The sequence below is a fragment of the Pelodiscus sinensis genome, chromosome 2, assembly GCF_049634645.1.
Source record: "Pelodiscus sinensis isolate JC-2024 chromosome 2, ASM4963464v1, whole genome shotgun sequence".
Taxonomy (NCBI): Eukaryota; Metazoa; Chordata; order Testudines; family Trionychidae; genus Pelodiscus; species Pelodiscus sinensis.
Window position 1 is genome coordinate 100,487,254 of NC_134712.1, and position 27,589 is coordinate 100,514,842.

The 27,589-nt window shown below is 41.2% G+C and overlaps 1 protein-coding gene across 2 annotated transcripts in view; it reads left to right on the forward strand.

The window, feature by feature from the left end:
* Positions 1–13,102, forward strand: part of CTDP1 (CTD phosphatase subunit 1) — a 185,856-nt gene extending 172,754 nt beyond the window's left edge. For both annotated transcript variants that reach the window (XM_075921112.1, XM_075921111.1), the window contains one exon: positions 12,074–13,102. In XM_075921112.1, the coding sequence (XP_075777227.1) occupies positions 12,074–12,215 (142 nt within the window). In that variant the 3' untranslated portion in view covers positions 12,216–13,102. The remainder of the gene's footprint in view (positions 1–12,073) is intronic.
* The last annotated feature ends 14,487 nt before the right edge of the window (positions 13,103–27,589 follow it).

The window sequence follows — 27,589 nt, forward strand, 5'->3', positions numbered from 1 at the left end:
TCATATCACCCTCTTCAACTTCCTTGGCTCAACTACCCATGGCCATATCCTTGGTCTAAAATCTGAGAGGACTGACTGAAGGTCATCCTCATAACATCATATTGGCCGAGACGTTATTAGTTTCTGTACTGGCAATTGCCAAACTCACCCAACTCCCCATCGCTCTACAGTCATTTACTCACCACGACGGACAAACACATCATCTGAACCCTCAGAGTCTGAAGCTTACTACTTGGCTTCTCCATGGTTCCAGAACGATGAACTTACCTGCTCCCACAGAGTGAAACATCCTCCTCAGTAGTTGCCACCCTTCCATGGGGTACACCTATCAAAACAAATGGAAGAGCTTTCAGGAATGGTGCAGCCAACACAGCCTATAAGCACATACCTCCCCAATACCTACCATCTTGGAATACTTGATGGACCTCAGTGATGTGGAACTCTCTATTAGCTCCACACGAGTTCATTTGTCAGCCATCACGGTTTTCCACAAGCCAGTGAATAATGCCTCGATGTTTAACCATCCCATCGCTAAACACTTCTTAGAAGGTATCTCAAAGGCATGACCCCACATATGTCCATTTGTCCCACCTTGGGACCTGAACCCTGTGTTAGACTCCTTAATAAGACCTTCCTTTGAACCCTTAGCAATAGCCTCAATACAGGACATGATTATGAAAGGGTCTTTTCTTGTCACTATCACCTAGGCACGACGAATAAGCGAAATCATTGTCCTAATGGCCAACCCACAATATATACTCTTCACTAGCTATAAGATTATTCTCAGATCCTATCTGAAATTTTTACCAAAGTGTATCTCCGACTTCCACCCTAATGAGCCCATTTATCTGCCACCTACTATCCTAAGCCACATGCCTCCCCAAAAGAGATGGCACTATATACCCTCAATACAAGAAAGGATATTGCATTTTATATAGATAGATTTTCTAAAGGGTTTTGTTCTAACAGATTTTTTTTTATATCCATGTCTGGTCCTGCCAAGGGAACAGCCATCTCTGCACAGCGCATATCCAGGTGGATAGCAGCTTGCATAAACACCTGCTATAGACTCAGAAACAAGGGACCACCACAAGTGGGAGCATCACACTCCACCTGAGCGATGGCTGCATCTACCACCTTTCTACATAATGTTCCACTAACCATCATCTGCAGGGTGACTACAAAGTCTTCCACACACTCGTTTGCACAACATTATGCGTTGCTGCAAGGACCAGTACTTACCACCGCCATGAGCAACATGGTCCTAGCCTCTGCCAATACATGACCCCAGAGTCCCACCCCCACATTGGTGGGTACTGCTTTTTACTCTCCTGAGTGGAGCACCCACAAGGACACCACTTGAAGGAGAAGAAGTTACTCTGTGCAGTAATGATGTCTCCTTGTGGATGCTCCAGTACCCTCCCTTTCTCCCCTCTACTTTGGAATCCATTATAAGATTTCCAGTAGAAAAGGAATGGAGGGATGCTAGCACCCCACGTGCAGCTAACAGATGAAAACAGCGCAAGATGGTTTCAGCTCATGCATAGTGCAGGAAGGCACTGCTAGGCTAAAAATCTGATTGCCGGCACAAGGACGCACTGACACCTGAGTGGAGCACCCACGGGGGGGGGGACATCTTGAAACACCATCTTTACTGCTGAGGGCGGGTAACTTCATATACAGGTAACATCCTTTTCAAGCATCTATGCTTCATTAGTTGTAATCCAATTAGCCACGTTTTAGGCTGTAGGGGAGTTATACAATGACACAAAATAACATTTTTTCTAGTTCATTGGTGCTAATTCGTGCCGGCTCAGTAGTGATTGAAGGGTAAATGTGACTATATAAAGCTTGGGCTATCTAAATGAGTTGTTTACACATATGGCTTGTTTTTTTTACATGGTGCTTTAGACCACGCCAAAGGAGTGGGTGTTTTATTCCTGGCTAGTGTGGTGCTCACTGACTGGTCTATGTGTATCCTGCTAGTGCAAGGCTAGTGTTCCCTAATGAGTAGTGAGCATTAACATAGTACTGTTTGAAGGAAGGCTACATTAATGTGCACTAAGGAATTTTTAGTGCACTCCAACAGAGCTCACATGGGCTAATTAGCATATGACATGCTAATGCATTCTTAATTTACATCCCACTGTGCAGACTGAGGTTACATCTATACTACAGCAGAAAGTCAACTTAAGATACCCTACTCTATGTGAATAATGTAGCTGGAGTCCAATATATCTTAAGTCGAGTTACTGCAGGTTCTCTACTGCATGGGTGGGGGCAGTTGACAGGAGAGACTTCCCTTACTAGTCTCATCCAGATTAGAGGAATAGAACCAACAGGAAGACCTGTCAAATCAACATTAACCCATTAAATTGACTGTCAGGGGATCAATCTCAGAGCATTGATCTGCGCTGTAGTGTAGATGTAGCCTCAAGCACTGTGATTTTCTTCAGTGCCTATAGTGATTTTCCTAGTGCACTAGGTATATCACAAGTCTTATCATTGCTATTCTCTCTTTTGTGCACAGATTCTATATGAAGGCTATAGACTATACATTCATGGAGATTGAGGTAATCCTTGCAGATTAGAATTCAGAAACATGATTGGGGCAGTGTGGAGAATCTTTCACTGCTGTGGTCTGTGCTGTACCTGTCCAGGATGTACTATATGGAGGATATCAGTCCAGTACCTTTCAAAAACATTAAAGGCTGCGCATGGGGTTCTATGTTACATGGCAGTGAAAGGCAGAGAAGCCTTTGTTTCCCACATATGTGAGTTCCACACCAGACAAACTACTCTGGTGACAGAGGACTGCTATACATCTCTGTTGCCTACAGTCTGGACCTTTGTAACCCATGAAGAGAGAGTGAACTCATGCAAATTTATTTTTCCCTACTAAGCCTTTAAGACTCCCCAGAGACTACTAGAATTCTGACATTGCCGTAATTTTTATGGAACTGCCAGAGGGCAGTAATCTTTTCAGAGCTAAGAGTCTTTGCCATTTTCCCTCCATTTTCTGTTTGCCAAGGGGTGTATTAGAGGAGTGGGGAAGACCTTCAGCCCAGATGCCAACTCCACTACAAGAGGTGTCAGCCTATTCTGTTTGGACTTGTGCAACTCCCTACAGAATTTGTGGCTACTAATTAGCAACAGATACCTGCCGTTGCCTTCACAAAGACTTGAAGAAAGAGTAGATTCCACCCACCTGAACAGAATTCACTTAGCCCATAGCTGCTACCCTTCGCAGCTACATGTTCTGTCTCATGGAATCACGCCTCAAGTGCTGGTCTCCTAAATCAGAAAATAACCTCCTTCTTCCAAATTTGTCAAGGATGTATTGCCACTCCCAAAGTCTTCGGCGTCATCAGAGATCATGTGGTTGACCACACCTTGAGCAATGCATTTTTGGTTTATGCCTCAAGAATAAGAATCTCACTGATGTAGATTTCTTTGGCAACATAATACTAGTTATCAAATGAATGGAATAGCTAGTTGTAACACTTAAAAGTCCTAGAAAGATCAACAGCAAAACTGAGCCTGAAAATTTAGTAAAACCAACATTCTTCTGATCAGCAGTTTCAAAAACACAACAGGGTCTAGCTTCTTAGTAGGTGACCACCAGTCAATATTACACTTATTGTAATACACTTCTTACACTTATCTCAGCTCTCTGGCCAGTAAGATGGGTGACATTGAGAGAAAATTTGAAGTCTGCACCACAAAACCATCATCGGTAATGGGATGCTGTTATGGGTCAGGCTCCCCCTCAGGCTTACAGCCCTGTCATCATCGGGGTCGCCCTCACCCTCGTGGTTTTGACTGGTCTTAGTCCCCAGGTCTTTCAGTCCCCCAATCTCAGTAAGCACAGCCCCTAGGGAGCGGGGCCTACCTGGCCCGCAGTGCTGCAGAGAAGAAGGGGGACTCGGGCCTACTCCGGGTCCCGGCCCAGGACCCTAAAGAAAGTGAAGCGGGTACGCTGTCTGGTTGGTGGGGGATTCCCCTTAACTCACCAACCCTCAGGGTGTGGAGCGACTCCTCCTCCTGTCCCCGTCCTGGGCCACGTTCTCCTTCTCGTGGCAGTCGTCGGCCCAGCGTTCGGTCGGTCCCTGGTCCTGCTTGTTTCTCTCCACTGGTGTTCTCCCTCGGCTCCTTGCCCCTGGGCCCCGGGCCCTTCCCCGGCTTTCCAGCCCAGCTCCCTGGGCTCTCCCCCGGCTCTCCTTCCCAACTCTCCGTGCTCTCCCCGGCTTTCCTCCCTTGCTCTCTGGGACCGGGCACCTTTTGAACGGCCCACCTCGCCCTTCCGGGCACGGGCTGATGATGTTGGCTGATGTTCCCTTTCGTCTGGCCTCCGTCTGGCCCCGGGCTGCTCCTGAACAGGCCAGGCAGGAATGCCAGGGGGGTCGCACGGATGTTGGGTGTGCAGCGCTCCCCGAGCTTTCCGTCTCCCCCCACAGGCTCCCAGTAGCCCACTCGCTGTCCAGCACGTCCATGGGTGGTCGGGGAGTGTGGGGCGCTGTGGAGTTGGCTCGCCCCGAGACAGGTGCCCCGTCACAGGTGCCTCACCAAGAACATCTTTGGCAAGCCATCCCCCTGATAGAGAGGTGAAGCTGAGTATATATTGATGTTCAGTATTTGGATCTATGGTACTCAAATACAGCCACTTACAGTCAAGATGGCAAAGAAGTTGGATGCCATTTAGATGAAGCATCTCTGGATTACCAAAAACATCACATTAGGAAATCTGTTTTCTAACTAAATAGGTCCCACTTACAAATGGTCTCCCAACACTCTCTAATGCAGTGGTTTCCAACTGCCAGTTCACAGACTGGTGCTGGACCACGAACCGCTGGCTTCCAGACCACTCCCCATGGCTGGATTATTGGCTCTACAGGGTTCCTCACTGTGGCTCCGGTTCCAGCTCCGGCAGCTGCTATGTGACCTGGCTGGTGGGGCTGCATGGAGAACCTCTGTGGCTAGAGGAGAAACTCCCAGGCCAGTCTCCCACCCCACTTCTCATGCAGGAGGAGACCCCGAGGAACCAGCCTCCCCACAAGCCAGCTCTTCTCCCACCCTCATTGGTGCTGCTGGGCCACTTAGCTGGAGCCTCCCCCTGGCCTCCAGCTGCTCCCAGCCCAGCTAGTTTGTACACAGGGATCTGCTGTCACCCAGTTGCACTGAGCCCTGGGGCACTGGCTCGGAGACCCCCTGGCAGGGTGGCCAGGGCTGAGCAGGGACTGCCACTACCCAGGAAGCTGGGGTGGAGTAAGAGGAAAAGTCAGGAGAAGCCCTCCAATCCAGAGTCAGCACCTTGCTGCTTACAGCCCAGCCTCTTCCCCAGCTTGGTCCCCTATTTTGCTTGTGTTCCTTGTCCCCTTTCTTCCCTTTTCCTTCTCTTCTCCATCTTCCTTTGGTTCCCCTATTGTCTGCGTACAGATCCAATGTAAAATAATGTGACCCCTTAAAATTACCATAATAAATATGCAAATAAATTAATTGCCATAATGAATATGCAAGTGTTTCTATACGGTCCACCAAAAGTTTTTGAATGTATTTGCCAGTCTGCGGTATAAAAAAGGTTGGGAGCCACTGCTCTAAGGTACTCTGGTTTCCTGCCCCAACTTCCAGAGTTGGCTCAAGACAGAATATTGTAGAAGCACATAACATGTTCAGTGGTTTCCATGCTGTCCATTAGACAGCATAGGAAGTAACCATAGCTGTTACATAGATGACTTTAAAAAGCTAAGTGCTCCCTTAAGATTCCAGTTCCACAGCTGCAGAACCACCTGGAATCGCAGGATTTCTGTTTTGCTTCCAAATACCAGCCTGTCATGATATGGTTGTATTTGCTTAACTTAAACTTTTTTCCCCTTAAACAGATGTGACATAACAAGTTTGTATAGTCTAGACTAGTGAATAGCTGTGTCATTCCTATCTTGTAACTTGGTCTGCCCTTTACAGTGCCTTGCTGCTTTAGACTCCTACTTAGACTGTCCACAGCCTCCATCATATAAATGACATGTTTATGTACGGTAGCCAGTCAGCCACAATCTTGGTTGTGCTGCAGGGTTGTGCTGCAGGCTCTTAGCAATCTTGGTTGTACTGCAGGATAACACCACCACGCTCCCTGTCCAAGATCTTCCCCCAGAAATGTATGTCCTGTAGTGCCCAGCCTTATTCTGGAGAGTACAAATATATTAAGTCCAATTATTTCTCATTGTTTTAAATAAGTTCAAGAAAAATAAAGATAAAATGCTTATTGGTGCCTAATTCAATAAAGTATATTAGATTCAAAACAGTTTTCTCACCAGGGGCTTTCAGCAGTCTTACTATAACCAAACTTTTTGTCAGTAATCCCCATCGCCAGTACCAGAGTCCAACAGCTGCTTTTTTTTTTCTTCAAATGCAGAGAATGCCATGAGTAGGAAGAGCAAGAGAGTGATGTTTTGGGGTATTTGCTCCTGCTCTTTATAGTTTATCCCCTTCCTGAAAGACATTCCAGCTAGGAGCAAAGCAACATATATATAGTTTGGAAGGGAATTCCTCAGTGTTTTTTTGCTAAAGATATGCGAGGTGGAGGGGGCAGGTTGTTTTGTTTTTGCCTCTGCCCTTTCCTGCCAAAGAATGGCCAGTTAGCAGGTAATGGTCCATTAGCCTTGTTTGCACCTTGCTTTGGCATCAGCTCCCCTTTGTGTCTCAGGAACTAGTTTGACCACTCCACAGATAAAGCTGGGAAACATACTTATAGTCATGATTATAGTTCATGTTTATAACTTAACATGTAATACTGCTAACTTAGTTTTGCCATGTTATTGATCAGCAAATGTTTTAAATTATTCCTGACCAGGCATACCTGATACAAACATAATTAAAATAGTGCAAAGAGCATGAACACCGAGGTATAATTCTGTCTCACACAAAAAATAAACTGTGTTAAAATCTGAGAATGGTTTCTGGATGAGAAGGGGTTTCTTCACCAATCTCCCATTTGAATCCATCAAATGTCCTGCTTATTTGGGAAATTTAAACATATTGATGATATGGGTATGCTGTGGTATGTGTCATGAGTTTTGATTATGGTATGAAGCCAAAATTATTACTAATTTTGGGTGCTCAGGCTATAAAATGATTCCTGTTGAAGGATAAATCCATTTAATCTGTCAACTCTTATGTGATCTGCAGTGAGCAGCTTTATTTTTTAATTAAACTATATAAAAATATCTAACCAGTTTTAGGAATTGGAGGGGGGATGAATTGGTTCCATTTTTTAAGTTTACTTTTTTAAAAAACTTACTTTTGTGTCAGTATTTGGTGTTTAAAGGAAAAATTCACCAATTAGTTACTTATCTGAATAAATATTTATTGAAGATTTTAAAATGAGTGTTCAGGATGGTTGATGGAAATACCTGTCAGTATTTGTTTCTTATTTTATGCTTCCATATTGTTAACAGTAAGCAGAAGTTACCTTTAAAAGATAAGGAAAGCTAATTATATTCCCAGCATGCTGAAGGTTGATACATTCTGTCTATCATTATTATTACCTATTGTTGGTAAAAACCCTTCCATTTAAAGTGTAAGGAAATATAGCGCATAAACTGGAAATAATGAGGAGCGGACATGAAATCAAGAGGAAAATATACATTCCAAACTGCTTGTTAATGGATTGTATTATGGGGAATGTGCTTCTTTTCTCTTAGGTTTATAAATGATTCAAGTAATATCCATTGTCTAAATTTACAAATATAAAATACATATTTTATTGATGCCCCTTTCTCATCCAAACTATTTCTGGTTTGATTTCATAATAATAATAATGTTTTGAATAGCTGTAAAGGTACATACAGTTTATAGTGCACAAACTGTGAAAGGTGTTTGTCTTCAGAAGAACAAACACATTCTCAAGAGATTTCCCTACATTGTAGCAGAAGACTGATAGTTGGCTTGGAAATTTCTTTTCAGTGAGTTAGGAAGTTTTCAAATCTAAATTCATCTGAGTGGAACTGTCATTCTATGCTTTTTTTATCAGAATATGAACTGACAGGATATATATTGCATTTAATCTTTCACATTTCCAAAGGTGCGATTCAGTACAACTGAGTGGGTGAAAGAATTATGTGAGCAGTATCCCTTAAAACATCAGGAAAATTAATTTGTAGAATGGAATTCTATTCTTTAATAAGCTGGTCATAAAGAAATCAAAGTTAGAGGTTTATCTAAGTGTACATTGGTTGAAAATGTCAGCTATGCATTGAAACTTAATTGATGACATTCTAATTACATTAGAAGTCTAAATCATTTGTAGGTAAGGTTTCCATTCTTTAGAAATTATCTGTTAAATAATTTTTAGGAGAATGTTGCTTGGACTAAGATTCCATTCTCCCCACAGATGTTTATTCCATAGTACCACAGTGTTTGATTTATCTGCTCACCAATGTACATATTATGGACTGGTTCTCAAAGTTTCCATGATCTAACTCCCTTCACTGTAGAATTTGCAAATCTCAAGTGTGAGATTCTTATACAAATGATTGGGGGTTTATTGTGTTTGGGTTTTTTTTGTTTTTTTTTTGTTTTTTTTACAGATAAGAAGGCTATTACCTTTTAGATCTTTATTCCTCGTACTGAATACCAGTCACCAGTATTTACCATTATCTCTTAAGCACCAATAAGAATATACATAGGAAAACTGTGACCACTGTACTATCATAGCCCTCCATATCTTTTTCTTGTCAGTTACTGAGAAGCTTGCTTGCTTCCCATCCATTTCTTGCTAAAGAAAACCAACTTTTCTGTGTTTTCTCTTGTTGAATAATTTTTAAATTAGATTTCTTACGCCTTGTCTACGCTACTACATTTAACTGATCCAAAATATTTGACGTGTTACATGAATAACGTAACTGAAGTCAACATAGATTGTGTCCACTTTACATACCACACACCAACTTCCCTTACTCTTCTTGGGGAAGTGGAGTACAGAAATCAACGGCAGAGCATTCTCCCATTGATTTAGCATGTTTTCACCAGACCTGCCAGATTGACACCTGCATCAATTACATCAGTACCAATTTAGCTCAGTATTGAAGACATGGTCGTAGTTCCCAAATTACTTCATTTTCATTTTTTATGTTGTATGTTCAAAGGGATTTTTTTTTTACTCAGTTTCAGAGGGGAGGAAAGCTACTTTTTTAATGTTACGCGTGGGTGTAAATAAAAAGCTAATTCTAAAAGTTATTTAATGACCAAAAGAGGGCTGTTTTCAGAGGTTGAAATCAGCATGACCTGAGCAAGCAAAACTCTGTCTACACACACTTATATAGTTTTTAATGGGAGTGTTCAAAGATATCATTGGACACAGTGCTCTTCACCTTAACTGTGTGCTAATATATGCTGTGTAGAGATTATTAAAATCCTGCAAAATTAGTTTTTAATATGCCTGAATCTATATTCAGTGCACTGCTATATACCCTTCTTTCTCCCCCGCTCCTGTACAGGTTGGGGTTCCTTATAAGAATGAAGCATTCAGATCATCATTAGGCAAAGCTTTTCACTTCATTTCATGTTGCCTTGTTAGGAGTTTTGGTCCAAAATTAAACCTCAAGACTCACTATGCCTCCATGTGCCATTGACTCTCTCAAAAATAATACTGATTTCATTTCTCTGGATCTCTGACAGATTTACAAGTGGGTGGGTGTGTTAGGGACATTAAGTTTAGATTAATTAACTAATTGAATAGTCAATGGGATTTCCATCGACTATTTGATTAGTCTATAAGGCGCCTCCGCCTTTGAACTGTAGCAAGAGTCCTACCGGGCCTCTTGCTGCAGTTCAAAAGCAGAAGCCCTGCAGGGAGTATGGGACCAGCAGGGGATCCCTCTGGCCATGTGCTCCCTGTGGCACCTGAGCCTTTGAAATGTACAAGAGCCCTGGAGACTAGGGGTATTCACTACTTTGTGTGTTGTTGACATGTGCACAGGCCAGTATTACCCTAAATAGTTTTTTAAAAAAGCTGGTGGGGAGGACCTCTTAATTTCTGAAAAACGCACTGTCCATGTCCATTTCTATCATGATTATTGGTGAGATAGTCGGTACACGTTACCATTAGGGACATGGTATCTCTAAGGTTCCTTATTAATTATTTCCAATATGTTTGAAGCTTTAGACTGACCAAAGCGCACACAACTTTAGCCGTTGCTGATGTGGCCATCAATTTCCTCCTTGGCGAAAGAAACAGACAACGAGGTTTCTCAGAACCAAACACTTCTGTTTATGGATCTATCATAGTTAATATGTAGGAGCTTCCTTGGTGAGATTTCATACCCAGAAACACGATTCTTTGAGGATTCTACAATGTATTTCAACCTCCTATAAAGACTGTGCTTAATTCTTTGAAGATACTCCAAAATTTGATGTGCAGTCTAGCAGTATTAATCCAAACAGACAGAGCAAGCAATTGGCTATTACATAAGAGGGGAACATGTGTGCGGTAGCCCATAAATTGGCCAATTGACCTCTCTTGACAGCTCCATGCCTTGTTAGAAAATTTAACTGTCTTATAGATAGGGAAAATCTCGTGATGGTAGATTCAGCTATACTTTGTAAACAAGAAACTGGCAAAGCAGGTTTTTCTTTGACTCGGGGAACTCCAGGTGGATTATTTTACAAGAAAGAGCTGCCTGCCTTGTGCACAGGAGAAAAAAGACCGAGAGTACATGTTCTCCCTTTGACCAATGGTTAGGAGTCGAAACAGTTCATGCATGTCTACCTTCTAATCAGCTATAGAAAGGACCTCTCACAAAGCTTAGGAGGAGGATTTGAGTTCTGTGACACTATTAATGATGAAAGAATGTGAAGATTCTCCTTCTGCTGGATATAGCCATCGCCAGTCCCAAAAGATTTCTAGATTTACCAATCCTGAAAATTCAGTTCCAAGGTATTTCTCTCCATCCTAAACTTGGTGTTCTCACTCAAAAGTACTGCTCCTCCTGTCAGGGTGGAAATTGAAAAGCTGTAATAGTTTGAATTGCACTCTGGTTTTTGGCTATTCATTTATTTTTGCCTCTTCATTAATATTTTTGTTCTTCAGTTTGAATTTGATTTTACAAATAGATCTAAAACTACCTTGAAAAACGTCCTTAGTAATATTTTATTGCTGATACTCAGATGAGAGCGAATACTGCATACAGGTGTGGTCACCTCATTTCAAAAAATATCTTGGCATTGGAAAAGGTTCAGAAAAGGGCAACAAAAATTATTTGGGATTTGAAATGGGTGCCATATGAAGAGAGATTTAAAAGACTGAGACTTTTCAGCTTAGAAGAGAGGAGACTAAGGGGGGATATGATAGAGGTCTATAAAATCAGGACAAGTGTGGAGACAGTGAATAAGGAATAGTTATTTACTTGTTCCTATAACATAAGAACTAGGGGGTCAACAAATGAAATTAATAGATAACAGGTTTAAAACAAACAAAAGGAAGTTTTTCTTCATACGGCACACAGTTGGCCTGTGGAACTCCTTGCCAGAGGAGGTTGTGAAGACCAGGACTTAATAGATTAAAAAAAAAGGGTAGGAATGACATCCCTAGGCTGTTTGTCAGAGGCTGGAAATGGATGCTAGGAAAGGGATCACTTGATAATTACCTGTTCTGTTGCTCCCTCTGGGGCTTCTGGCATTGCCTACTGTTGGCAGACAGGATACTTGGCTAGATGGGTCTTTGGACTGACCCAGTATGGCTGTTCTTGTGTTCTTAAAAGATTTTTTTTTCCTTCATGAGTAGAGAAGGAGTGAAATTAAACAATTTTTTTCAAACTTTGATGTGTTAGTTGTTCAGAAGGTAGGAATAATAAACTAACAAAAGCTCAAGTTTATAGTAACAAGATTTACAGTACAGAATAGGGATTAAAGACCATATGTTTGTGATCTTGTTCTGTTTATTAGGAAATAGGCATTTTACCTTTCGTCTAGATCTGATAGAAGCATCAGAAATGTTTAAGCTGCATATTTTCCCTTAAGTGCTATTGTTATGGGCAAGTAGATCGTCATATTCATGTATTTTCTCTGTCCACACTTACAGGGGTCACAAGCGCAAGCTGGATGAAGGTGATGCTGCCAGTGAATCCAGTAAAGAGTCCAGCAATGAAGATGAGGAAGGGAGCAGTTCAGAGGCAGATGAAATGGCAGCAGCGCTTGAAGCCGAATTGAATGACTTCATGTGACATTCATACGAAAGGGGATTTCTAACTATGTTTTACTTCTTGTGACAGATCTAATTTCAAATGAGCCCCTTATGTCAGTACTCAAGGTTTTTCCAAAATGTGTGTGTATATTTTGCAAAGCAACACAAGAGGTGACACATTATTTTACAAAATCAGAAATAGATGTTTTTAAGGTGTTTTATTAAAGGAAAATATACTTTTTTAAAAGGAAAAGTATTAAGGGGGACTTGGTGTACTATGCCAAAGACATGTTATGAGCTCTGCAGAATCTTCATATACCAGGACAGTAGTGCAAAGGTTTATGATTTAACATACAGTAACTTTTAAAATATTTCAATGTATGGTTTTGGTAACAGGCTTCAAGAAAAGGAGGCCACAAAGAGGATGGAGTTGCTTGAATAATACTGCTGGAACTTGATGATCTGGTCATACTTTTTTTCCACTATTAAATACTATCAAATATAAAAGGATTTTTAAAATAAAAAAGAACAATTTATATTTGTATAAAAACTGAAAATGTAATATGCAAGCTTTGTGAACTCTGCACTTGACCTCCTGTCACTCGCTTCTAAGAGAATACAGAATGATTGAATTTCATGCTCTTTAGTTACTTTGTGGACTAGTTGGATTCTTTAGGGAGACCACTTAGATTTTTAACTTTGCTTCTCTGTAACCTGGAATTTTAGCACAGCATACTGTGTGATCCTGTACTGCCATAAGGAGCTTATTCACCCATTTGTGTTGTTCTTGGAAGGAGTGTGTGCTGCTTCATTCTAGATAGGGTTTTATTTCTTTGAGAGATCTGATGTAAAGTTTTTGTATATTCTATTTCATATTTGACCCACAAAACAGATTTTCTTTCATTTAATAAAAATCCATTTTGTAAATTCTGTTTTCATTTCATGAGTTGCAAAAAACAGTTACTATATTTCACCTGCTTCCATCACACAAGAAACTACTCACCTAATCAGCTTTGCATTATTCTGTGTGAAAATTGTGACTATCATCTGAAGCAATAGCAAACTTCATTTTTATAGCTACTCAAGTGTCAAGGAATGTGCCCTTGTTATCTAAGCTTACATAGTACATTTACAAAATAATTTGACCAGAAGATCTGTACTTTGGTAATCTAAAAAGAACGCTGTTTTTATTGCTCTTTCAGGTATTTTCACTATTTTTAAAAGATGCATAAATTCTGTGTAAAAAATTACATAAAGTTGTGGAAGAGGTGCAGATAATGTAAATATTTACTGCAATTAAATGAGTGAAGACCCAGGTATATTGAAAAGTATTTGCAAAGGAGGCAAAGAGTTAAAATGCTACAAATAATTTTTTCTGACATCAGATGAAACACATTTCTTGCCATGCAAAAGTATATATATAATGGATGCATAAAACACACTGCGGATCATTGGTGGGAATTGTATTAATATGAAATAATATTTTGAGTCTTCTATTAATGTTTAGATCCCTTACTGCAATTGGTTTCAGACTGCGAAGTGTATCGATATTTATTGGACTCATAAACCAAACCAATACTGACTTCTAATGTACACACAAGGCTGGATTGGGTTTTGGTCTTTAAATCCTTAAAGGCTGAGTATGTAACTGAAGTGATATATTAGGTCATTGAGAAGAGAAAGTTATGCCAATTAATTATACACATTCCAGAGCACACTGCCAATTTGTTTTATGATTTAAGCATCACTGAGTTTGCTGGACTGTTTGCTGAAGCACAAGATTGAAATCCCTACTACCATGCCTTGTTCTGCCATGCTTTTACAGCAACGTTAATTTCATTGAAGGGACTGAAGAAGTGGGAAAGTGGCACTAGAAAAGTTCTACTTGAAACACAGTCCAAAGCTATTTATTTTTTTAAAAACTAAAAATTCCTTAAACTAAAAAAACTCTTGTCTTTTAAGCTGTCTCCCTGCATTTTGGGAGCTACATTGCCCTGAAATTAGGAACCTCCATTCTTGTTTCCATCCTTTTTCTGAACTAAGAAGTTAGTATATCTGGGAATATTTCCCATCTTACCATCACCATATACTGAAGCAGTATATGATCCCTTAGAGCAATGAGTCTCAATCTGTTTCATCCTGCAGTTAGCTATTGGAGACAGGAAGTGAGAATCCTTCATAGACTTCTCCCAGCCAGCTCCATTTCCTCATTGCTTGGTTTTCAGATTGTCTGCGCACCTCTAGTGGCCATGGAACTCTTCATGAGCAAATATTGATAAACGACATGAGGTTAATTAAATTACCAAAATAGAATTTAAAATATTGTCATTCCAAGAAAGCTGAAATTTCGCAGAACTCAAAGGCTTTGTTCCTTAAAAGAATTAAGAAATGTTGCCTCCATAGAATAGTACAGACCCAGAGCGAATAGTCACTGACTTAGAGATGAGCTAATGTGTAAGGAGGGAATTGGGAACATTGCTATAATGGCTTTAGATAGGAAATAGATGAATGAAATCAGAATCTGAAGAAAGTGATCATTAGGTGCTCCAATCAAGCCCATGGTAGTTTTTACCTTTTGAACTATGCCAGTGCCCTTTCTTTGGGAGAGTACATCAGAGACAAAGTGAGTTAGAACCATTTGGGGGATAGATGGTCTATTCATCTTACCTATCTACATCAAGATATAAGGATAGTATTCCTCTTGGGGAGCACCAGAAAATATTTTTCTTAACCAGGCATTTTTGTGGAAAATGTTTGATTTGCTAGTAACTTCTGGCTATTTAAAATATCCCCATTCTGAGAAATGGCGAGTGATACCATCTTCTATTCAGGCCAATCCTCAAAATGACTTAGCCACCAAAATGCTCTTCTGAAAACACTAACGGCTACATCTAGACTGGCATGAATTTCCGAAAATGCCTTTAACGGAAAAGTTTTCCGTTAAAAGCATTTTCGGAAAAGTACGTCTAGATTGGCAGAATGCTTTTCCGCAAAAGCTCTTTTTGCGGAAAAGCGTCCGTGGACGATCTAGATGTGTTTTTCCGCAAAAAAGCCCTGATCGCCATTTTCGCGATCGGGGCTTTTTTTCGGAAAACAGTACTATGCTGTCTACACTGGCCATTTTGGGCAAAAGTCTTTCGGAAAAAGACTTTTGCCCAAACGGGAGCAGCACAGTTTTTCCGGAAAATCACTGACGATCTTACATGAGATCGTCAGTGCTTTTCCGGAAATTCAAACTGCTAGTGTAGACAGCTGGCAAGTTTTTCCGCAAAATCACATGATTTTGCGGAAAAACTTGCCAGTCTAGACACAGCCTAAGGCTATGTCTATACTGCAGGCTTCTTGTGCAAGAACTGTTTTGCGCAAAAGGTCTTGCATAAAAGCGCATCCACACTGTCATGTGCTTTGTACAAAATCATCCATGTCAGTGTGGACGCTCTCTTGCACAAGAAAGCTCTGATGGCCATTTTAGCCATAGGGTTTTTTGCACAAGAAACCCCTGTTGCCCGTCCACACTGCCTTCTTGCGCAAGAGAGCTTATTCTTCATGGGGAGAGGAATAACTCTTGCACAAAAAGCCCTCTGTTCCGATGCTTTGCTGTAAATTTACTTGCACAAGTAGCCTGCAGTGTAGATGTAGCCACAATGCTACTCCAAGTCATATTGAAAAAGGACATCTAGAAATACTTACTAATTCATCTGTCAGCAAAATGGGAGGACAAATAGCAGTCAAAAGGTTTTATGTAATATTGTGCAACCTGTTCAGGTATTAGATGAGATTATCCTTTTAGAATATATCCCCTGCATCTTTATGCTATAAATAAATTAGTTACTTTTTAGAAACACAACTGTTTTCCTTAAGAATAAAATGTCAGCTTTGGCATAGATTGACCTCTCAAGTTCAGCATATGCCATTATCTCTGTTACGTTGGGGTTTTGAGATTTGTATGAAGATTCACAGGTAGCACACATCTAAACATCAACTAGATGAATCTCAAAGGATGATCACTCTTACTATTTTCTGATTGTAATTTGGAGTGCTGTTTTAGAGCTAGTTCTCAAATGTGAAGTGATGAGATCAATATCTGGTGAACAAGAGGTTATTTCTGTGACAAGGTTTTAAACATTCTATGAATGACCTAGGTAGCAAATATGTCCTACAGTCAAATAGCATTGAAGCAATGTTATGTCATATTGGTGAAAACTGTTATGTGGATGCTGAATTCCACTGTAAGTTAACTGCACTTCATTGTTGGTTGGAGAGATTCGTATAAAGGTTGAAAAGCTCTTTGGGATGAGGAATACTATATAGAAATGAAAGCTATATTTCTTCTTTCACTTCCTTGTTTTACTTATCGCTTTAGGGTTAACCACTAGTGAGTGTCAAGAAAGAATCCCGACAAATGATCAAGCTTCAGCAGGCCTGAGATCATATGGATTCCCATGAAAATATTGAAGCAGGAACCTCCATCCAAGAGTAAAAACTTCATCTACATTAAGATCATCTTCCCCTGTAGGGTATAGGATTTGGAAGAGCTTATAGTTAACAGTAAAAAATTTACTCAAACCAAGTGCATACCTAGATCCCACAGCTGGGAAAGGCAGATCCATGGAACACAGATGAAGTCAAAGTCCGACAATCCTACAAATTAAAACAAAAAGTTATAGGTATTTGACAGAACATTTTGTTCTTTGACAATGCATTCAGATAGCTATAATGGCATACATATTTTTCAGGATCTGGAGCTACTAGTGGGTTTTCAAAACATACCAATGAATCACCACTCTCTCTCCAAAAGACATTCATCTTGGTTTTTGTTTAAAGACAGAATCTCACTACCATTCGGAGAGCTGTTTCTTGTAAGCCAGTCACCAAATTTCTTTTGTGATGGTAACTGAAATTTTAAGAGGCCACAAATAAAATGTCTTGATTAAACTGACACTACAAAGACACTAAGGCTGTGTCTAGACTGGCAAGTTTTTCCGCAAAATCAACTGGCCGCTTGAATTTCCGGAAAAGCACTGACGATCTCATGTAAGATTGTCAGTGCTTTTCCGGAAATACTATGCTGCTCCAGTTTGGGCAAAAGTCTTTTTCCGAAAGACTTTTGCGCAAGAGGGCCAGTGTAAACAGCACAGTAGTGTTTTCCACAAAAAAGCCCCGATCACGAAAATGGCGATCGGGGCTTTTTTGCGGAAAACCGCATCTAGATTGGCCACGGACACTTTTCCGCAAAAAGTGCTTTTGCGGAAAAGCGTCCTGCCAATCTAGACGCTCTTTTCCGAAAATGCTTTTAACGGAAAACTTTTCCGTTAAAAGCATTTCCAGAAAATCATGCCAGTCTAGACGTAGCCTAAATGTATGAAGCTGTCATTTCCTACCACTAACTTGTGCCTTTTTTCAAGATGCAAGAAGTATCCTACACAGGTTACAAATGTGTTTTATGAAATGGCTTCTAAAATTCCTATTAAAATGACCTATATGCCTTGGCTAACTGTTCCTAATGTAATTTCACATCCATAGGGCCAATCTTGTTTAGAAAAAACACGCTAACTGCCTGACCTACTTCTGTGCATTAGATCCTCAACAATAACCTGCTGCCAGAAAGTTACTCTTAGTGCTAATGTAAAAAGCAGAATCCCACTTAGATTATCTGTATTAAACTGACCATGCAGCGCTGCTTTGACTAATGGTACTAGGCGTGGAAATGTCCACAGAATGAGGATACAATACATGCTGCCCCATTAAGCTCTCAATTTGACCTAAATCATTTCTCTAACCCTCCAGAGGAGACCGCTTTCTTGCGTTCTTTGCAAGAAAGAGAAAAGTGGAGCAATTTTGTTCATTGTAAGATCTGTAGCTGTACTCAATTTTTCCTCTTGTTTTAAGTGCCGTTTGAAAAAAAAAACTCTTTATTTTTAATAGAACTGGGACATGCCTTCACATTTTTGTGTGGACACTTGATACCCATGCAAGTGATATCCATGCATTCATCCATTCAAGAGTGACTAGCATGGTTTTTTATAGGACACTGAGCTGCAAAGCTCAAAATACACTAACACTTCTGCTAGCAGGTTTTGTGCCTAGATGGCATGATCCTGGCAACATGGTAATGACCTGCAGTAGATGAAACCTCTCAATTTTCCTTTTTAGCAATGCTGCCTGCCCATAAACTATTAAATTATTCTTATCCAATTAAAAAAAATTAATATTCCTGAAGCAGTTGAAGTATAAACATGTAAACACTTATTTTTATAAAGTTCCCAAAATACAAATACTAAAAAGCAGAATTTTTAATGTAGAAATACTGATTTATAGCTAAAACAGGTAAACAGGTAAAATTAAAATGTAAAGTATATTATATTCAATTGCTGTCTGGTATTTCGGAGAGAAAACTGAAAGCAATACACAGACCTGTGCACAGATTCTGAATTATGAAAGTGCATAATTTCAATTCCCTGGATTCCCTGTAACCTGTCTTCCTCATTTGTCCAGTTCAGTTCCATTATCCACCTGTTGGGTCACTTCACAGCTTACCTAGACCTTTTTCCTTGGGCTTATCCCATTTTTTGACGAAACTTTCTTCTGTCAGTCTTACTCTCCTTTTTCTGTTAGACCCAGTTACCATATCATAGAATCACAGAATACTAAGACTGGAAGGGACCTCAAGAGGTCATCGAGACCAGTCCCCATGGCAGGACCAAGTAGTGACTAGAGTACTAGACCATCCCTGATAGACGTTTATCTAACCTACTCTTAAATATCTCCAGAGATAAAGATTCCACAACCCCCCTGGGCAATTTATTCCAGTGTTTGACCACCTTGACAGTTAGGAACTTTTTCCTAATGTCCAACCTAAACCTCCCTTGCTGCAGTTTAAGCCCATTGCTTCTTGTTCTATCCTCAGAGACCAAGATGAACAAGTTTTCTCCCTCCTCCTCATGATACCCTTTTGGATACCTGAAAACTGCTATCGTGTCCCCCCTCAATCTTCTCTTTTCTAAACTAAACAAACCCAGTTCTTTCAGCCTTCCCTCATGAGTCATGTTCTCTAGACCTTTAATCATTCTTGTTGCTCTTCTCTGGACCCTCTCCAATATGCTTTAACTAACCCTTCTTCATACAGCCCACCTCTTTCTAGTATCTATGTAGATGCCCATTTGGTTCCCTTTTAACTGCAGCCCATGAGGTAATGTTTGCTTATGCTAATTGAAAATGTGAAGTACAAGCAAGGAACAGGCCTAAAGATTAGACTTCATATTAGCTAAACCTAAACATATTAGCAGAAGCAGCTAAGATATTAATAGAAATGACACAAAGCATAACCTTTGGTCATGTAGTAAATATGTTTTGGTGTTAACAGGTTTGAAATGGTCTTGTAGGGGAATGTTTTGGAATATTGGTAACTGCAGAATTTGCATTGATGCAAATGGTAATTATAATGAGTTTTGATAGTAATGGACAGCAAAGAACTAGAAAATACTGGGTTTTAGAGTAAAGAAGATTAAATATGGTAGCAGAAAAATATATATGGTAAATGATAGGCTTAATTAATGGGTGTTTTATAATTGGTTATAAAAAGAGTTGTTCACTAACTTTGGGTTAGCATACTCTTCTACCATCCTGGTACCATTAGAGGTAGGATTGTACACTCATTCTCCTCCAGGGATTGATCATGCCTGAATCATCAATTCATCTTGGAATGTGCTTTTAAATGCAGTGTGTGGCTATACTGTAATACCCGTTTGCTTTAACTATTTTATTGTAAATAAAGTCTTTAATTCTGTTACTTGTGGTGTCAGTCACAGTCCTCCACTAAATTAAATGACCTGTAATGCCCAGGAAGCTCAAAGCTTAGAGACTTCAGTTTGGTTGTATTTCTTATCTTGATGCAATTAATTGGGAGCACATAATTTAAAGAGACAGGTTGGTGACCGCAGCAGAACTGAAGAGTGCCGGTCGAGTAGTTGGGGCTTCACTAAGGAGCTGAGAGAGTCCAAACTCACTTCTTGCAGAACCCTTCATAAGTTTTTTGCCCACTGGCACAGTGTTTTGAAGCAGTTGATGAGTTTGTTTTACAAACAGAGCTCTGCTTATCCATTCCCAGTGCTTTCTCTTTGCTAACACCTGTGTTAAACACATTTGTAGTCTTATGCAGGGAAAATGATTTTTTTAAAGTATGTGATTTATTTTTTTTATTGTTGGTACTGGAGGCTGTAGAAACCCAGGACTGTCTCAAGGACATATGTAGGCTGTCTGGGGAGCCCCAAAAGAATGACCAATCTTGCAGTACCTTAGAGACTAACAAAAAATGTAGATGGTGGTATGAGCTTTCGTGGGCACAGCCCACTTCTTCAGAGGAATGGAGTTTGAGACCCCATGAAAGCTCATGATACCATTTACATTTTTTGTTAGTCCCTAAGGTGCTGTAGGACTTACTAGTTGTTTTATAAGTTTATCCAGTTACAGACTAATATGGCTACCCCTTTGAAACTTTTGGGTACCCCAGACAGTGACAAGCATCTGATGTTTGGGTCAGAATCCTCCTGCAGTCCTAAAGACTGTAGTGACTGATCAGAAATAGCCTATTCCTCTGGGACTGCTAGGTGGTAGTATACCTGAAAGAGAAGTGAGCATGACCCTGCCTTTGATTCTGATACTGAAGAGGAGTGTGGATGGTGACTGTGCATCTGCCACCACCCATATTGATTCTGGACCACAGACCTTCTGAAGAGTATTTGAAAGCTGGCCATGCACCTATTCTTGGTTCAAGTAACCAAAAGGAATAAACCTACCCTCCACCTTACATTGTTTCTAAAGAGTGGCTGGAGATCTAAATAAGGATTTGGGGGAAACTAAGCCAGGTTGCTGAGAGAGAAACTTTGCCGTGAGTTGTTAAACTTACACTGGTAACTGTACTGAATGAGGAACACCTTCACAGAATCTAATGGTATAGAAGCTCTAGGGAAGGACACCTAGCGTATGTCTATCCTACAGAGAAGATCAAAGCTGCTACTGTCAATCTTCCAGAGTTTGAATTAGCGAGTCTAATGAAGACGCGCTAATTCGAACTAAGCGGGACACTCTGGTCGATGCCGGTAGTTCTTCCATGAGGAGTAAAGGAAGTTGAAGGAAGAGTGTTCTCCTTTCAACTTCCTGCAGTGTGGACAGCGCCAAAAGTCAAGTTAAGCTACTTTGACTTCAGCTATGCAATTAACATAGCTGAAGTTGTGTATCTTAATTCAACCTTATCCCATAGTAGGATACCTTTTACCCTCAGTGATTTAACCCAGTTTTACAGAATATAGATTGGTTGGCTGTGAAAGATGGATTTAGAGTTTTTAGTATGTATGAAATTGCCACGTGGTTTAATTAATGATACCCAGATTAACTTTAATGAATTAATTGCCGTCCATAATAGTCAGGCCAAAAACTATATAGGAAAAGAAATGTGTTCCACATATGGAGAATGTCTTAGATATGACTCAGACATTACAAAGCATAGAATTGGGGAAAGTATCTGATTCTGGTTGGATGTATTTGGTCCTAATTGCATGTATAAATATCAAGGAGAAAAATCTGGATGACTTAAAATGTGTAAAGTTTTCTACTGGGGCAATTAGGAATTTGGGCTCAGTTAGACCTCATCCTATATTTGCACCATGTCTACATCATTCTTTGTGTCTTTCAACATGTCACTACTTGCAATTGATCCAGATACAGATTTGTTTACTGATTAGGAACTATTCAAGAAGGATTGAGTGTATCTCATGGTATATTATTATGAGACACAAACATAGAAAGCTCTTTAAATTGCCTTTTGATCTATAAAAGGACTCCAGTACATCTATCATTGTGATACGTTTAAAGTCTCACACCTGTCTGTGGTCAACAAGAGTGGCACACAACTTATAAAAATGGGCAGTTCTCTGACACCTCAGAGACTAACAAAAAAGGTGCCACAGGAGTGCTCATTTTTAAAGTTACAAACTCTCATGGCTACTCCTCTGAGACAAAAGATATAATTAGTCAGAAGAGCCAGACCCTTCAATATCATGTGCAATATGAGTGTCAAGATGGAAGATCCCAATGAAGAAGGTGGCATATGAGAATGATGGATTCTATTTGGGTAGTAGTACCTAATAGAAAAGAATTTATGATGGGTGGAATAAAATATACTATGTCCAATTCTGGCACCAAACGTTGGGAAAGCTGTAGACAAAATGGAGATACTCTCTTCTAAACTAACAAAAATGACTGACGGCCTAGAAAGCAAGATATGAGGAAAAATTGAAAAAATGGGTTTGTTTAGTTTGGGGAAGAGAAGATTGGGAGGAAAAATAAGTCTTTGAGTACATAACAGACTGTTATAAAGAAGAAAGACAAGAAGCAATTATCTTAAATTGCAGCAAGGGCTATTTAGGTTAGACACGAGGAAAAGCTTCCTAATTGCAAGGGGAATTAAGTATTGGAACAAAATACCTAGGGAGGTTGTGGAATAGCCATCATTGGAGGTTTTTAAGAACAAGATTTTGAGGAACAGCTAGACAAAAACTCAAAAAGAAATAACAAAATGTTTTTTAAGTACATTAGAAGCAGGAAGCCTGCTAAAAAGCCTGTGGGTCCCCTAGATGATCGAGCTATAAAAGGAGCAATCAAGGACGATAAAGCCATTGCGGAGAAACTAAATGATTTCTTTGCTTCAGTCTTCACGGCTGAGGACGTTGGGAAGATTCCTGAATCTGCACCGTCCTTTGTGGGTGATGAATCTGAGGAACTGTCCCGGATTGAAGTGTCATTAGAGGAGGTTTTGGAACAAATAGAAAAACTTAATGTTAACAAATCTCCGGGACCGGATGGCATTCATCCAAGGGTTCTAAAAGAACTTAAATGGGAAATTGCTGAGCTATTATCTCTGGTTTGTAACCTATCCTTTAAATCGGCTTCCGTACCTAATGACTGGAAGGTAGCCAACGTGACACCAATATTTAAAAAGGGCTCTAGAGGCGATCCTGGCAATTACAGACCGGTAAGTCTAACTTCAGTACCGGGCAAATTAGTCGAAACAATAGTAAAGAATAAAATTGTGAAGCATGTAGAAGAACATAATTTGTTGGACAAAAGTCAACATGGTTTCTGTAAAGGGAAATCCTGTCTTACTAATCTGTTACAGTTCTTTGAAGGGGTTAACAAACATGCGGACAAGGGGGATCCAGTAGATATAGTATACTTGGATTTTCAGAAAGCCTTTGACAAGGTCCCTCACCAAAGGCTCTTGTGTAAATTACATGGCCATGGGATGAGAGGGAAGGTCCTTTCTTGGATTGAGAACTGGTTAAAAGACAGGAAACAAAGGGTAGGAATAAATGGTAAATTTTCAGATTGGAGAGGGGTAACTAGTGGTGTACCCCAAGGGTCAGTCCTGGGACCAATCCTTTTCAACTTATTCATAAATGATCTGGAGAAAGGGGTAAGCAGTGAGGTAGTAAAGTTTGCAGATGATACCAAACTGTTTAGGATAGTCAAGACAGAAGCAGACTGTGAGGGACTCCAAGAAGATCTCACCAAACTGAGTGACTGGGCAACAAAATGGCAAATGAAATTTAATGTGGATAAGTGTAAAGTAATGCACATCAGGAAAAATAACCCCAACTATACGTACAGTATGATGGGGGCTAATTTGGCTACGACAAATCAGGAAAGAGATCTTGGAGTTATCGTGGACAGTTCTCTGAAAACTTTCACACAGAGTGCAGCGGCGGTCAAAAAGGCAAATAGGATGCTAGGAATTATTAGGAAAGGGATAGAAAATAAGACCCAGAATATCTTACTGTCCCTGTATAAAACTATGGTACGCCCACATCTTGAATACTGTGTATTCACCTCAAAAAAGATATTTTGGCTTTGGAAAGGGTTCAGAAAAGGGCAACTAAAATGATTAGGGGTTTGGAACTGGTCCCATATGAAGAGAGGTTAAAGCGACTGGGACTTTTCAGTTTAGAAAAGAGGAGACTGAGGGGGGATATGATAGAGGTCTATAAAATCATGAGTGGTGTGGAGAGGGCTGATAAAGAAAAGTTATGTATTAGTTCCCATAATAGAAGAACTAGAGGACACCAAATGAAATTAATGGGTAGCAGGTTTAAAACTAATAAAAGAAAGTTCTTCTTCACACAGCGTGTAGTCAACCTGTGGAACTCCTTGCCAGAGGAGGCTGTGAAGGCTAGGACTATAATAGTTTAAAGAGAAGCTGGATAAATTCATGGAGGTTAGGTCCATAAAAGGCTATTAGCCAGGGGATAAAATGGTGTCCTTGGCCTCTCTTTGTCAGAGGCTGGAGAGGGATGGCAGGAGACAAATCGCTTGATCGCTGTCTTCGGTCCACCTTCTCTGGGGCACCTGGTGCTGGCCACTATCGGCAGACAGGATACTGGGCTAGATGGACCTTTGGTCTGACCCAGTATGGCCGTTCTTATGTTCTTATGTTAAGATAGAGAAATGGCTGTCTGGGATGGTCTAATAATGTTCAGTGCAGGTGACAGGACTAGTTGACCTAGCGAGACCCCTTCTGATCTTAAATTTCTACTTTTATCTTAAAGTCTACACAATGATTCATCATACAGAAATGTTACTGCTTCCTAATTTATGAATGACACCACCATTGATTTTATTCTATCAGGATCTGATAGAATCATTCCAGAACTGGGAATTGAGTTACAAAATGTTCTAGGGAGAAAATACAAAAAATTAGTAGTATTATTTTAACTCTGATGGAAATTAAGTTTTAACAGTTCCATTGTAGAGGGAAATAGAATTGAAAGGGTAGATGCTTCAGGATATTGCTATAGTAGTATTAATTATTGTATTGGGATGTGTTTGTAATAGAATAAAAATTCAAATTAATTTATTGATAAGCGATGATGTAATAAATCTTTATCGCCCCCATTGAATTGGGGAGGGGGGCTAAAGTCTATGATTTTGCACCACCTGTCACTAAGACCAGAGCAAAGATGCCATTTAAGAAGGGGGTGGGGTTCTTACCGGGATGCTACTTGCTCTTCTTCCCCTCTCCCTCACTATCAGGGAGCAATGGAAAAGCACACAACTTGCGTCACTTATATCTCTGCCCCTTCCCCTCACCAGCCAGGAATTAGAGGAATGCATGCAAGCAGTGTAATCTCCTCTTGCTCCTTGATAGTGAGAACTAGAAGAAGAGCAAGCAGCGTCCCACTACATGTGGCTGTCGCCCTCCTGGCCTCCCGAAGTGGTGTCCTTACCCCAGAGTCCTGTCCTCACTGGCATTTTTGCTTGAGATTAGTCAGAAACTAGACTACTGCTTTGCTCTATTTATTTGTATTGCAGTATGGCCCAAAGACGTCAATAGGGGTGGGCCTCATTGAGCTAAGTGCAAATACACTGACTAAAACACCTGTGATCTAAAAAGTCATCCTGGCCTTACCCCAAAAAAACCAACATAAACACCCAACAAAATAAAGCACATGAAAGGTCGGGGGACAGGTAAAAATATAAGGGTCATAAGTGCACGTCATGCAAGCTCCCTTTCTTTTTCTATTCCCAGATTATTCCAGAAAGTTGAGGCAGGACAAGGCAGATGTCATACTGCTTTCACTCTGGTGGCCTTCAGTGCCCGGGTTTTCAAACCTCACGAACCAGTGCCAGATGTTCTCATGCCTTCCAGATCCCCTTGGTCAAGTCCCAGTCTTCTGTAACCCTGAACACCTCGGTCTGAGAACATGGAAATGGAAGGGAGGTGCATCAGAATGGAAAGCTTTTTTTTTTTCCTGAGATTAAAAAATGTCGTGCAAACAGTAGTAAGTTATCTCCAACATACATGTGTATCTCCATGGTATTTGTTCTTCAGAGCAGAGTGAAGGAATATCAGCAGCCACTCTGCTTCTCTTCAAAACAGCTTGGACTTCCTCCTTGAGAGCTTCAAAAAATGCCTTCATTTTGTAACTCACGTCATAGATTGCAGAGTCCACTCACTGGCATTAGGGGCTGTCCATGTGAACAGGGACATTTACACCTTATTTCAGGAGATGTTTTTGTTCACGCTTTCTACATAGGCCACTGTACTATCCTGTTGCCAGTCAGAATGACTGGTCCCTAATGCAATGGGTAAATAAATATACCTCTCTTAGCTCTGGGAGAAAGATCTCAACTATCAGTCCACAGGAGAAAGTTTTTTGCACGTGGTGGTTTCCTACAGATGAGTGGGGGGAACAGAGATTTTTAATCATATTGGCTATGTCTACACTCGCGGCTTCTTGTGCAAGAACGGCTGTTCTTGCGCAAGAATCCGCAGAGCGTCTACACTGCCCATCCGCTCTTGCACACGTAAATGTACAGTATGGCGTGATAAGAGACAGCTGCTTGCGCAAGAGCTACGCTGTTTTCTATCAGGCTTAAGCGCTCTTGTGCAGGCGCTCTTGCGCAAGAGGGCAGTGTGGACGTTTGGCAAGCGCGTACTTGTGCAAGAATTGGCCTCCAGTGAAAAACACAGGTGGCTACTCCGACACTCCGTACAGGCAATCACCACTCGTCGGTTCCCCCTAATTGGCCCCCCCCGAAAGGCACAGGCACGGAGCACAGCCATTTGCTACGTGCCACCCGGGTAGCAGCCAGAGGGAGGAATGGCAGCTGCCGAGCTTCAGCCAGGTCCCTCAGACCCCATGGAGGAGCCACCCAAGAGCACCCAAAGGGGCACCAAGCGGCGGGCTCCATGCTGGAGCACCGCTGAGGTGACTGCCCTCCCGGACCTCTTGGGAAAGGAGGAGGCCCTCCGGGACCCCAAGTCCCAGAGGAGAAATGCCCACGTTTTTGCCCAGATGGCCCAGGCGCTGGCCACAAAGGGACACCCAGCCCGGACCCTGGAACAGGTCCGGGCCAAGATGAAGGACCTGCGCCTCACCTACATGCGGGCCAGCGAGCGTGGGGGCGGCGGAGCCACTGCCTGTCCCCAGTATCACTGCCTGCACCAGATCTTGGGGGACAAAGGGGCCACTCGCCTGCTGTCCCAGGTGGACATGGCGGTGGCCACCCCACTGATCCAACCCAGGCCACCGGAGGAGGAGGAGGTGGGAGACCGGTCCTCGGACGAGGAGGAGGAGGAGGTGGCAGAGGGCAGCAGCCAGACCTCACCATCCCGGCCCAGCAGCAGTCAGGACGTGTCCCGGGCATCCTCCGAAGCCAGTGAGGGATTGTCTGGTGAGTGCAGTGGCTACCATTCGCAAGTGTGCTGGAGACGGGAGGGCAGGTCACAGGGTGGGGGAGAGGTAGCAACACATTGCACAGCCTGGCCACATGCTGCGCAGAGGCATGCAGCACGTACAACCTCGTGCAGCTAGGGTTGCCAGGTGTCCAGTTTTGAACCGGACAGTCCAGTCTTTGAGC